At 34.2% G+C, this 14,600-nt stretch overlaps 2 protein-coding genes across 4 annotated transcripts in view; one reads left to right on the top strand and one right to left on the bottom strand.

Annotated features, from left to right (window-relative positions):
* The window catches only part of foxo (forkhead box, sub-group O), a 69,965-nt gene extending 63,197 nt beyond the window's left edge, over window positions 1–6,768 (bottom strand). The window contains exons 1-2 of one of the 3 annotated variants that reach the window (XM_053747638.2): window positions 5,697–6,768; window positions 3,349–3,563 (exon numbers count right to left, since the gene is read on the bottom strand). In XM_053747638.2, the coding sequence (XP_053603613.1) occupies window positions 3,349–3,563; window positions 5,697–5,928 (447 nt within the window). In that variant the 5' untranslated portion in view covers window positions 5,929–6,768. The remainder of the gene's footprint in view (window positions 1–3,348; window positions 3,564–5,696) is intronic. The other 2 variants (XM_053747637.2, XM_053747639.2) reach the window with 2 other exon arrangements.
* A 3,009-nt stretch (window positions 6,769–9,777) lies between these two features.
* The window catches only part of LOC128671293 (uncharacterized protein), a 112,277-nt gene continuing 107,454 nt past the window's right edge, over window positions 9,778–14,600 (top strand). Inside the window, exon 1 of the mRNA XM_053747642.1 lies at window positions 9,778–10,015. The gene's annotated coding sequence lies outside the window, so the exon portion shown is untranslated. The remainder of the gene's footprint in view (window positions 10,016–14,600) is intronic.

Below are 14,600 nucleotides of genomic sequence, written 5' to 3'. Positions count from 1 at the left end.
TATCTATAATGCAGTTATTAATACGTTTTCAATTAGTTTCTACTTTGGTTCTAAAATTTAGATTATTGTTATAGAACATTTGTTTGTTATCTTCATATACATTGTACTATATTCTCCCTTCCATTATTTTAATACATTTTTCAAGTAATTAAAACTAATGTTTTTTCAGTCACATGCTGTTTTTTTATGTGGTGTTAGAGGTAAATACAGGACTGCATATCTTATTACTCGTATTTTTTCAATTTAAAACTCTGGAGAGCGCGTTTATAATTCATTGTTAACCTCTCATTGGTATAAAAGTTTATCAACACATTTTCTATCTAATGACTGCTATTTAGAAGATCGCCCTACACGATCACATCGTCAATGTAAGGTAAGGATCGCGAGATGGTGGAGGCGTATAACGGTGCGGAGTAACGGTAGAATTTCATTTGCTATTCAGAAACTACTCCAAACAGGCTACACGCGGATTTTTGTTCAACAAATTAGCTAGGCTTTTCATCTTCATCACTACATAGTATAAAATAAGGTCGCTTTCCGTTGTCTGTCAGTTCCTATATATGCTTAGAAACTTCGCAACATATTTTGATGCGGGTTTTTAATAGTACATTCCCTGACGAAGGTATAATTTATTATGGTTTTTACCCGAGCGAAGTCGGGACGGGCCGCATTAACCGTAGGTACTAATAAACTATAAGACGTAATAAACTAAAAGTTCTGTTCATAAAAATATCATTATGAGCTCCATTAAAAGTTACATTTTATGGTGAGTTTTCCATTGGACTGTATGCAATAGTTTTATTTTTACGAGTAGTATAGATATTGAGTTAATATATTCTAATACTTGGATTACACCTATACTTTACAGCAACATAGTACTTCTGAAAAAAGGTGACAAAGCCAAAAAAATGTGATATTTTAATGGGGCAGATGGTTCATGCATCGAATTGTCTTTTTGACATGGGGTGAATAGTTGAATTAGATCGGGTGCGTGTCTGCTGCATGCAACCAGAACAAAGGCTGGTTGGTGGAAAAAAAGACAGCCAGGACAAGTAATACCTACTACGGTATGGAATCTCATATGTAAGTATAAGAAAGTCTAATTATGGAACTAGGTATTTTATAGGAATTTTAGTTTAAATTTAGGATTCATACACGTAAGTATGAACTTGAAAATCCATCTCACTCATTTGTAATGAACTCGGGGCATGTATGAATGCGACGCACTGTTTCAACAGTTTGCTAATTAACTGAGCTCACAATTTGACTAAAGAAGCTGATCGACCCTAGGCTCTATTTCTTTAGACTTAAGACATTAAATTCGAATGAAACTAGCTTCATTATTGAATGGGTATTGTATGCGTAAACATTAATCAATGCCATAATTTGAAGGTCACCGCGATCGTGTTAATGCACAAATTTTCTTTAAGCTACTATTTAATATATACCCGCGATAACTAAAATAGCACCAATCTGACCAATTAAATCTGTTGAGCAATACAAAGCACAGCATCATCATTTCTTAAAACCATTCAGTACCAATTTAATTCTCCTGTAACTTCGGTGTGGATATATATTTTTTTTGCCACAACCCACAACGAACACAAATCAACGTCATCCAATGACCATGAAAATGATATCCATATCAAATAGTTGATACGTAGTTTCCATTTACTTGTTTCTTACATTTTTCAAAGAACCAAGCCTTCTGTAGCAGCAATGTATTATGTCCATATGAGTTTTATCGCACGAAGCTTCGACGATCGTGTATGTAATAGTGTTTTTATTTATCATTTTATATCGGTCGTGGTGTCTCGTGTCAGAGCTCGGATTGAGATAGCATATGCCACTGCGCAGTACATCGAACGACCGAAATGATACGTAGCGTTCCAAGGAAGATAATGGTGGTGGGCGTCAAAAATATCTTTAAAATGAATTCTTTAAGTCTGTTTAATGATGACCAAGGAAAATTCTTGGAACTAATTATATACTACTCATAGTTCATAATATTAAAGAAAAATATTTACTTTACGATCAAAGTTTACTAATGTATTAACTAACGTATTTAATGTTGATAAAATTGAGTAGTTGGGCATTAATTATCAATAATTATATTTTATTACATGTTAAGAAAAGTTTTAATAGAAGTTTACAGCTCAGACAAAATGTACTCTTGGCTAACAGTAGGCACTTTAGGTATATCATATTGCACAAATAATCATGAAACATTCCAGGAAACGCTTGAAATAATTGTAAGCGTCATCAACACAAGCCAGACTACGATTAGAGGAAAATATTGATGTAGGTACTTCCTATTTTACAAAATAACTATACTAGTGAATAATATGTACCATTACTCCAATAGTACGAAAGGATTAGTCTTATCAATAATGGTAACGTATTATACTTTGCCTTCACAGCGAGATCTAAGCAAGAACATAAAACAATTGCTTAAACGAGCAGAAATTACGTATATATATATATATATATATATATATATGTATAATATTTGCATATTTAGAAGCCCGCGAGCGTGCTCTGTGACTAGGAGCATATTTAAAGGTACGCTATGGTAAGGATATAATTTATCAGGCACGATCAAAAAATCATAATTTTATTCATAACTCAGCACCGCGCACTAGTTTGCTGCGTTCCATTCGGGAAGTCATAGTAATTTGAACTTTGTTGATGAGGTACCATTTTTATGATTTTCCAAGATCAATTCATAGAGTTCACTATTATTATTGTATTGATCTCCTATTTCTTGATAAGGATAAAGAAATACTAAGCATTAAAGAAAGTTTGACAAGCAAACCGTGCGTAGCAGAAGCAACTACAAAAGATAGAAAAAGTATAACTTTGCATCATATGTTTTAAATATATGTATAACGTTATTTTCTAAGTATTAAAATGTAATGGATAAGTTATTTCTATAAGTTTTAAAAACTACGGAAGACTCACAAGTAACATTATCTAATATTTTGTTAATAATTTTTACGGAGTACATTTTATTGCGCTGCTTTGAATTGAAGCAAAACAAGCGGATTTCCCCCAATCGGGAAAATTGATTTAAATAGGTAGCTCGTCTATTTGTAATAATAGATATTTCTACACATTAGCATATAACTTTATCATGGTTTGATAGAAAAACCTAAGATAAGCGTGTATTTGTTACTCCTTGAACAAAATCACTGAAGGTTAAATTTTTGAACACATGTAGGTAGTAATTAAAGTAGAAAATAATGTTTAGTACTTAATTGATCGATCGATTTTTGATCTATCTAAATTTTAGATTTTTTTAATTTTATTAAATATTTTTAAAATAAATTAACTATATAAAATTCTTACCTTCCATCCAGCTGAAGAATTGCTATCTCCCTTATCTTTAAAGTATGGCACATTCTGGACCATCCACTCGTAGATCTGCGACAAGGTGAGCCGGTTGTCCTGAGCTGAGGTGATGGCTTGGGTGATGAGATCTGCATATGAGAGGTTTCCCCAGGCATTGCGTCGGGAGGAGTTTTTCTTTGCGGTCACTGCCGAGCTTGGTAGGGGAGGGGCACCTAAAATAGGCGAAAGTTTTGTGTTTTTTCAATATTTTAATGCAAAATCATAAACGAGAAATACATTTTTTTAAATGATTATTTATAATGTCCAATGCACGATGATTAAGAATACGTGGTCACACTCATTGATGTAGCGGCGGTACTTGCCGTCACGTCGCATCTGTCAAAATAACAAATTTCTTTCCAAAGAAGTTGTGGTCCATTCTAATCTCATAAACATGGTGTCCTGACTGAGCCAGCACCCTCGCAAGCTCACGAGGCATTTGCCACACCCGAGACAACCATAGGCATAATAACCTCGAGCATATATAGCACACCATAAGGTCGAGCGTGCCTCAGCCCGAGCCTTGCGACTGCCTAGTCAGACCAGACTAGACCGTCAGAACCCATCTAAAATCTGTGATAGATGAGTCAATTTATTTTTACCATTACTCCTTGTATATACACAAAAAAAAACAATGACACAAACAAATACTACGTTGTGTATTATATAACTATTTCCGAAAACCTTAGGAGAAAGTTAAAATCGTATCTATTAGAATCCGTTGACTTCTTTTGGATCAGCTTTAGTATTTAAATTATTTAGAGGTGACGTAAAAGGTGATAGAGATGGTCCTTTCCCAAACTTTATATAGAAACTTGGGCTCAAAATGCCCTGAAACGTTGTTGGTGGTTTAATATAATTTGTAAAAAAAATTTTCTCTCATGGAATTGTTTAGCCCAATTAAAACCCGGATCTTGGTTAAAATATTAAACGAATGTCAAATAACACGCGTTATTTTGTATAATGTATATTATAACGAGTATTTATGAATGATTGCAAAGATCATCGAAACCGCCTATTTCCTATTATTTCCTAATTTAAATAAGTAGTAATTATTGTAGTCATAACAATTTGGGATTGATTCTTAATATTGAATGCTGTTGGTCTATACTTTTTGGACTATAAATTGGACTATAAATGTGGTAAGTAATATATCTAATACTTTATATATTTTAATACCCACCTAAGTAAATACAATACACTTTATGTGTATTTTAGAGCTGCATTGCTTATAAATATCTCCTACTATTTTTAATACTCCATCTAATTATCTTGAATAGTTCCTTACATACGCAAATTGTTTGCTATCAATGCAAGTTACGACTATAGAATTGTTGATGTTTACGTTGTAGATAATTTGGAAATATAAAATGTGTTATGTGTAGATATTTTTTTATGGTCGATGTCTTAGCAATTTATTTTTATTAGTCTAATGTTTTTCTTTTATAAAATTTCCGTTAAATTTTAGTAAATTAATGTTTTTGCTCTGATTTAATAAACTTTTGATTTAATAAGTTTCTTTCATACATTGTTTATAATTAATTAATCGCAAAGTCTGTGTATTCCGTCCTTAATTTTGGCTACTAACCTAACACTCACTAGTCCTTACTACACTAGTCCAGTATACCTATTCTATAAGGAAGTCCCCTTGTCGCGTCTGTCTGTCTGTATAAACACGAACTACCGGACGGATTTTATTTAATAGGATTAGAAATTAAGATAATTTATTTGGTTTTACCCGAGCGAATCCGGGACGGGCCTCTAATTAATTTTAAAATAACTGAACAATTATTAATTTCGAGGTTTTTACAAATAAAATGAACTAAATAGAAGCAAATACTTTTATCATTCCATGGATTTCTGCTTACGTCTATGACATACTAGGTATGTATTTTTAACGTTTTCCGATGTCTTTTGCTTAAATAAATCCAAAGTGCAAATCTCGTCACATATTTTTAACATAATTTGAATAATCTTCAAATGAAATGGCATTAGTGTAATAGGGTTTCTGTTGGATCTCCTTTTTTTAAATTTAAGTAATTATAACCGATCAATGTTCTGTGTTTATTTTTTAGAACCAGATAATGTCGATAACATTGTTTTTGTGTATCATTCATTATCTGCTCTCCGCAAACTAGTGGGAATGTAAACAAGCAAAATGACGTTCATAGGAATTTATTTGTTTTTTTAATTTTGACAATATTCACGACACCCACTGCTGTTTTTTTTGTCATCTAGATTTTATGCATATGGGCGACCTCAATATAGCACGCAACGATAATTCGTTGCAAACAAGCAATATTTACCCGCCAAATTCTGAGTAGAATTCTTCTTAGAGCCTGTGTCATCAGCGGGGTCGACATAATTATCTGGCCTCGGCAGTGGCCACGTGTTTGAGCGTGCCCTAGTTTGTGGTTCAAATCCAGCTTCTACGAGTTCCCCTAGAGGTTCTAATTCGCCCATTTGGCCCTCTAACTCCGCAAGACCCGTCTGTGAAGACCACGGGCTTTGGTAATTACCGCCTCCTTGTAATGACATCTCGCCGTCTCGATTTCGATCAGTGGAAATTTTTGGAAGGTGTGTCGGTGCGAGCGCTCACCGGCGCGTGCCGACACCGGCCATTAGCATCTCAGCGTGTTCTCTTTTCGGATTTTTAACTGATTTCTTTCTATTTCCAGAATATAGTCGGACCTGAGCCGTGATCCGGAGAGGTTATCTGTCTTCTCCTTATCGGCTATGTTATTCGAAGCCAATAACATGTGGCGTCTCACTGTTCATAACAGCAATGTGCGCAGAGAGCTTCAGCCGTCGGACCGCTCCCGAGAGGCGATTTTCGCTAAATATAAGCGCGGGCGAGGCGGGGGCGGGGCAAGACCACGTGAGCGCGACTACGCGCCGATTTTCCAATTCATCACTGGCGGACTAGAGGCGCGATAACCTTGTAACGTGGCTAGTATCGGCCCGAAACACCAAATTTTGTCTCGTAATATAGTTACCGTCCTCGATAGTCCTGTTTATATACCACTGCGCAAATCGGGCGTCCGTTTATGAGTTCAGCCACGACTTTAGAACTTTTCCACACTATCTAAAAAATTATCACTTGATATTTTCTCGAAGTGTCCGCAAGTCAATCGGATAGTTAGAACGCACTGAAGGTAGGACACTGGAAGTTCGCTCTCAAAAGTCCACGCGGTTGCGACTGTTGCTACTGCGTAATAAGCTGAGTGTGGTGCTAGGCACGGCGATTCGTCCTCGGCCGCGAGCGGTCGCACGTACACTGAACCGCGGTAGTCGCGAGGCGCGTCGCTCGTGCGAATTCCGCTCGACGGGCGCCGCGCTGGCCGCGGAGGCGGCCGGAGGGAGGCGGAGGGAGCTCGCTGATACAAGTGGCGTCGTGTGACCGAGCGGACGCCTCTGCTCGCCATTTCGACCGCACTCGCCGCGCCGGTGACGACCGCCAACACGAATACTACGCGTTCTCCTGTCGATCTTTCGCTTACTTTTAGTTCCAAATTCCTTTCATAGCTCATTAAAGCGTATAATTTGTTTGGAAGTTTAAGCCGTTAATAAGGTTTTAACTTTATAAGCTTTATGACATCATATGATTGCGTTCTTATCAAAAGAATCGCTGTATGTAGTTCTTAATTAGGTAGGTTTCGTTTGTTTGAAACTTCTGTGATTTTTCTGGATCTGCATCTAATTTATTTCAAAAGGATTTTAATGCGCTGAAGGGAATTGTCAATATTGTCATATTATATTTACCTATTTATATAATCTATATATTGAGTTTTCACCAAAACCTTTTACGAACTTAAACTACGTTTTACTGCTATTTTAAGAGTACCTATACTATTATTTATAAATTGTAATTGCATTTAGATGGTCTAGGTTATTATTAATTTCTTCATTTGCATAATACCTACCTAAATTTGTATGGATCTATGTTACATATACACCTATAATAGGGGAATGCATGTAATATTTGTAAAAATCAGACTGCAATATTTACTTACACTTAACCTTTTACTAATATATGTGTAAATATATTTATCTACACATTTATTTTTTAAATCATTACATTTATTCATAAACCAAGCTGAATATACAATAAACTACCTAATAACAATGTACTAAAATATGTCTTGTGTGTTTCATTGCACGTAATAACTACAACCCTCAGCCATGAGGAAAATGACTCTAAAGAAGAAGAAATATCTATTTGTAGCAGAAATATTTCTTTACTCAGTATACCTACTCCATTTTTTTTATCCTAATGGAAAACTAAAATAGATTTTCCATTCGAGCAACTGCGTCATAGTTTTAAAACATTATTCCCAAAATATTACTTAATACATTTTCAGAATATCTAATCTTTCAGATATAAAAAAAATGCTAAGTTTGAAGTTAGTTATAAGTTACTGTGAATAATATTTCATTCATAATTGAGCGAAGTCAAATCAATCGAAATTGTGTTATTCCATTGTAGATAATTATTTATTATCTACAAATATAAAATTGTTTTAGTTTCATTATTATACCAGGACTGGCATATCTTTTTCTCTATCAAAGCATTTTATTATTCATGAATTTTTAAGTTGAAAAGTAAAGAGTTCGTAGCGTTTTCGTAGAGGGTCTACGAATCTAAAACTAATATAGGTAATTGTGGTAATTAACGAATCTAAATTTGCGAAACATTTTTTAAATATATATGAATATTTATTGTTGGTTGTATGTCATGATTTACAAGTATCCTTTTGTTTCTCTTCAAATAAATTTCATTTATTTATTTTTTCCACAAGATTACGTAATTTATTTTATTTTCAAAACAAATTAAGCACTGAAAAAATATATCCTATCTAAAGATAAAAAATAATTAATTAATGTAGTTCCAGTAATTAATCTTTCTGAATGATGCTGATACCACTTTCTCACTAAACCAGTAGTGAGAATGTGGTATCTGTATATGGTGGCGTCGGTAATAGATTTGGAGGGTGTCCCAATACAATTAAAACATCTAAATGGACATTAGGTGAGATTTACCGGGATCACATGTTTGGTTCACTGAGGGTTGAGAAGGTATACTATGGCTGGCTATAGATATTGAAGATCAGATAGTACCTATTTCGATATGTAGGATTGAAATGTGAGTCATGAACTCTTTTATTTGTGTAACTATAAAAATTTTACAAATTTATATAAAGCCACATTGTATGTGAAAGTTTGATAGCTATCATGAGCAGAGGCTTATTTACACTCAGGCGTAAAGCCATCTTTGATCAAATTCCTTAGCGAAACTGCGTGTCATAATATGCATGTCTTACTTGTGGCTGACTACTAAAAGACACATAGTCTATGTAGCAGATAGGAAATAATAGCATTTTCAAGTAGGGTTGTCGTCAGGCAGGCGACCGGTTCGATCATAACCGAATTTTAATGCATTTTAGGGTTATTTTTTACGCAAACCGTCATGGCTCTAACCTGCTTCGCGACGTCTCTGCTTGGATTGCACCTGGAAACAGGGCAGATGACAAAGAGATTATTATTCTAAACTTATATGATCAGATGTACCATTAAAACGAAATAAAATGAATACTAGTTCTTGACCGCGGCTTCGCCCGCGAGATTTTCCTTCGGAACCAATTATTTTTCCAGGATGAAATGTATCCCATATCCTATGTCCTTTTCTTTCTTACTTACTAAAAGAATGTGATAATAATGTACTATATGATACAGTTTTGTTGGAAATTCAGTTGAAATTCTTATTTATGCTCTTTGATTTGTCATTTGTAAATTGTTTTAGATAATTACATTTATCAAAACACGAAGATATACCTAAGTTCAGAGTCCTAATCATTTACTTACATTTGCATGAATATTTGGTATAACCTAATATTATTTAACTTATCCTTTATTTAACCTATTATAACCTAATATTATATCATATATACATTTAAACTTCAATATTTTAAATATGAATATAAACTTCATTTTATGACTCAATCTAGCACTTTCGGTGCTGAGAAAATAAAACAGAAAATCAAATAGGTTACATATGAGTAACCTAAAATGAATTTTATAATGCGCGTTTTTAAATTTTCCAGTACGTAAATAAAATCACTAACGACCCCTTACGGCGACAGTTTTAAACAGTCAAGTTTAGAAGTAACATTTGCTATCGTACGAATTTTACTTTTCATTTTAGTACCGAAAATGCTAACAGATGACGCTACTAAAGCTGAAAGCAGTTACAATCAAAGTTCTATAGATGGCGTGGTTCCTAAATGGCTATCTAGGCGGATCCTTCGAATTTCTGCACAGCTTCAACCCTCCATGCGAAATGTGAAATCTGGAAAAACTACCCCGGAAGCGGTTCAGTCGGTACGGGACACCCTGCGTGTGAACTACCCTTACACGTTTATTAAATTTCAGTTTTATTGAAAAAGGGTTTAGACCCTGATTTTATTGAAAGATAACGCTAGAACTCGGTTCTTTCGAGAGAAACTTATTTTTGAGGGAAATTCGTTCAGCGTTTCTTACTAGTTTCTCAGTAAATCTTTGTGAAAAAAACTTTTAAACTTAATAAGCGGTGCGGATTTCCGAAGTCGCTTGTTGGATATAATGATCGGTAAGTTTAATATATTTATTTCATCGTGCCTTAATTTTTCGTTTTTACTTAAATATTTGTTTTTTAGGAAATTGCTTAATAATGTATTTTTACGATTGAATAATCGTAAAAATACATTACATTTATATGATTTTTATTATTTTTAACAAAAATTATAAATTCAAAAGTTGTGAGAAACAGCCTATTCCTGTTACAAATGAAAACTCGTTTTGATATTGTGTTTATAGGTTTCTATCGGCCATTTTAGTCATTCTACATTTTAATTTTTAGTGATCTAATATACATTTTCTTTTTACCCGACTATCAGATATACTTACTTACCTACCTTTAGTAAGACGGACAATGGCATTTAACCGCTCTTGTAGTAAGTCTTGCCTTTTTTACTACCACACACATGTACCTACTACCAGTATTAAAACGGGAATAAAATCTTTCCATCTTACTACCGCTCTCCAGTACCTAAGTAGTAAGACGGTAAGCTGTAATTCACATGGAATTAGTTTATTAATTTTAGACAATCTAGATTAAAATATTACTTCACAATAATTGAACATCTACGAAATATACCAATAATGTATTAGTTTTGTTACTGTTACTGGGTCCAAAGGAAATAAAAGATAAAATTAAGTAACAAAGCTATCTTATTAAACAATAAACGCAACTCGACCTTTATATAAGGGTCGCAAATACGGTCAACGCTCACACTAATGCCGGCTACAGATTATCGATGAACAGTTCGCCAAACTGTAGCGGATTCGGTATATATTGCTGGTTTTTGATTGCGGTAAATAAAAGCTCTCATACAAATTACGCAATGTTCATTCATTCACGTCAGCACCTGTCTGAGTTCGGCGTGTGTAGGGCCTAATGTCTTAAACTACTTAACGGCGTTCCCGAGCTTAGCTGCCGTGGGAATTTTGGGGTAAAAAGATCCCTCTGTGATAATTATTTTATTCTAACTGACTACCATATTTGTAGGTATGCCGTATTGAGTAAAAAATCTCTTTTCGAAATTTCGCAATTCAAAGACCAAATCTATTTTCCTAGGAATTACATATTTGTTTCTTAATTATCAAAGATGATAGAAAGTATATTTCAATAACACCCAACAAAAATAGGGATGTGGAATATTACTTTCATTGATTACAAAAGAATTTAAAATCTGTTGATTCTGATTAGTGACGGAGGAAAAAAATCCATATCGACCAGACAATGCAATGTAATAACTAGGCCTTCTTTCCTCTATTTTATTCCTTTATTACTATTGACAAAATATTTTATTTGAAGCTTCAGGCTACTAAGATTTGTGCACATTAGGTTTTTGTATGTTTATTACACGAAAATAAATAAGTACATTTAAATCGAAATTAATCCAAGAAATTTACAAGTACTTACAATGGCAGACTTATCCCATGTAGGAATCTCTTTCAGTCAACCGGCGGCGATAAGTTGGTGTTTGTCGATTATGACCACGCAACAAGTTGCTCTTAGCCTTTGTGTAAGATATGTAAAGAGTTTCTTTACTTTGTCTTTGCGTTCTGATTTTTTTTTGTCAGATTACAATATTCTATTCCAGGTTGCCATTTTATTTATGTTGTACTTATTGAAGACGATGATGCCCGTAACCGTTGAGGTGTTCTCTCTTCGGTAGCCGACCCTAGATGTGCCATCAGGTCATGTATATGATAATAAAGCATTATCATCCAAATTCAACATGACATATGTATTTCAATTCAATCGGTTGAAGATATTTGGTTTAAAATTGAGTTGCAAGATTTCACCCGAACAAACTAGATTTACGCTCATACATACATTAAAAGTTATATAAAAGCTTGTAGGTACCTACTTAATAAAATATATGACTTGCAAGATAATATTTATAAAATATTATCTTATAGTATCAATTTGGATATATTGCTGCAGAACAGAGACACTTTTTCAAATTACTTAAAGTCTAGCGCACACTTCTAAAGCGCAGATGAAGAAGAAGCGGCGCCACAAATTTCACCGCAGCCTTTTCTTCAAGGATTTTAATTAACCAATATGGGTTATAATTAACAATTCGATTGTAGTATATGTGGAAGAAACGGACAGACATTGCGACGAGGTTTTTGTTGACAGAAACCTCATACAAAACAGCATTTTCTTTCCACGTTTATAAACTATTCATATACATCAAAAAACACATACGGCTATACTAACTATGTGCGAATATGTACCGAGTGGGTAGGGGTCGGAGGGGGTCGGAAAGGGTTCCCAAGGGTTTAAGTCGGCGGCAGTACCGCCTGATTCTATTCCGATAAAAATAATTGCCAGACTTTTCTACTAATAAGAACATTGTAGTGCGCCATGTCTGATTTTGAGGTTTTGAGATAAGTACGAATGAGTCCTGGACATTTCCCGAAGGAATTTCTCTATTGCCAAATGTTAATTTTTTATCATAATTACATACTTATAATAGATATTGCGTGAATAGTTATACATCCACACAATCGTTGTATAAAACTTACACGTTTTCTTAATATTACTTTAACTTGATTTTATTTGTTTTCATAAAAATCATCATTATAAACGATTTCGGTATCTCTTCAAGTTTATATGTACTTAGTTCAAACTTTAGTCTCACCTGATTTAAAAATATTTTTTCCACGTGGCTAAAACTACTTATCTCTCTTCATCTGATCGTTTTCCTAGTTTCTTCCTTAGCTTTTGAGTCTCAGAGCCCAGGGTCCGCTCCGGCATCCTCACGATCTTTGCATCCGAAAGTGGTGTGGCGTTTTATATCCTTGTAAGACAATAAAATATATACATTAATATCTAGAAATCTAGCCCAGATTATTCCCCTTTGCACATTTATCTGAACTGCGTATTGTACTATTTCCAATCCTAAACCCAGGACAGTTTGTAACGAATCTAGCACAGCCTTGACAAAGACATTGATTCAGTTCTGAGCGGCTTTGTTGTATAGTGTTAACAATCTTGACTCCGATTGTAAGCCTTCGGTTTGATATACAAGAAAGGATATTAATATTTTTCTCATTTTAATGTATTTTGAAAATGATTTTCTGTTTTGTTAGTAGCGATGAAGAGTAATGTCTATGTCCCACGCAAATAACGTTTTTGTTGTTCATATGCGTTCTTGTCGGTTTGAACAACACAAATGTTCGAATTTGCCATATACCTAGATATCTCAAATGAAAATTATACAATTAAAACTCTATACATTGAAATTGAGAATAAAATTCTTATTGTGATAATGCAAGTGCAGGTTTCTATTTTTATTTTTTACAAGGCTTTATGTAAACACCGTGAGGCATTAACTTAACATTTTTCAATGTTAAGTTTCACTCCAACATTTCAATTCCGATTTATGGTAACCTCTAAAACGTTATAGGTAGAAGTAACTCCACGACGATGTTCCTTACACAAACAAAGTCGTAGCCATTAAATTTCCCGCCATTAGAATTAATTTCCCGCCTCAAATTGATTAGCCTGAAGTTGTACCACTAGCGAAAATTGCTGCGACACTTTCAAACTTCGAACATGATCTTTCATTACGCCTCTACCTCACTAGATTTTAGTCAATTTTAAACAAAGAATATTTTAATACGACTTTCAACGAACATTATTTACCTACTGGCGAACTAATTCCTATTATGATTCCATAATAAAGGACTTTTAAATTCGACTAGCATGTATAATAAACTCTGACTGAGTGACTTTTGCTTCATCATTCTTCTTATTTTAGCTCACCGGTCATTGGTGTTCCTAATATCTACCATTTGGCCACAAAACTTTCATAGAGGTAGACCTCATATAATAACCTCAACACCAAAGTTTTCCAATCCTATGGAAACTTCAATGTGGAAACTCATCGCAAACGTGTGAGCTGCTGGCAACACAGTGAAATTGCTTCAACAGTCTATAGTTTCACGTGAGATTGGATTTCGTAATTGTTAAATTTCAAAAACCCGCTTAAGTACTTTCGATCCGTTTAGTATTTTTTGAGTTTATATTTCTTATATTTATAAATTACATTTTTTGAGTCATAAATCTGCGCACGTTAAAGTTAACGTCAAACCTGACGGTGCAACCCACCCTTATTCAGATATTAAACCTTCACAGGCACTTTTTCACGTCAAATTTTATATACATACATATTATGCTAAGATTTCGAATTTCTTCACAAGGATGGAGTTTCATTAGAGAGGTGAATATTTTCCCTTTATTTGGCTCATAAACAATGAAGATATCTTAACGCAAAGGTTTGACGTAATTTCAAATTGCTAGCTGAAAAAGGCTATGAGTATATTGCATGTTACAATATCCTTCAATCCAGAAATTTTCCAATCCAGCTACGTTTTACATGCTGTCAGACCTAACAACGTAGGTACATTACTTAGTTTCAACTTGAGCTATGTTTTGACATAAGGCGAAACTTAGCAGTATACGACTATTCACCGTAACGTTTGGCAAGCAATTAAACTAGGCAATACGATAGGTGTTGACGTCACAGTAATTGCTTGTCGAGAAACTGCCGGGGCAGTCAGTCGCTTTGTCCGCAATGGCGTCCAATTAACACTTT

This window comes from Plodia interpunctella, chromosome 7 (assembly GCF_027563975.2).
Source record: "Plodia interpunctella isolate USDA-ARS_2022_Savannah chromosome 7, ilPloInte3.2, whole genome shotgun sequence".
NCBI classification, from domain to species: Eukaryota; Metazoa; Arthropoda; class Insecta; order Lepidoptera; family Pyralidae; genus Plodia; species Plodia interpunctella.
The sequence above is the reverse complement of the archived record's forward strand: the minus strand, read 5'-3'. Positions and strand labels throughout refer to the sequence as shown.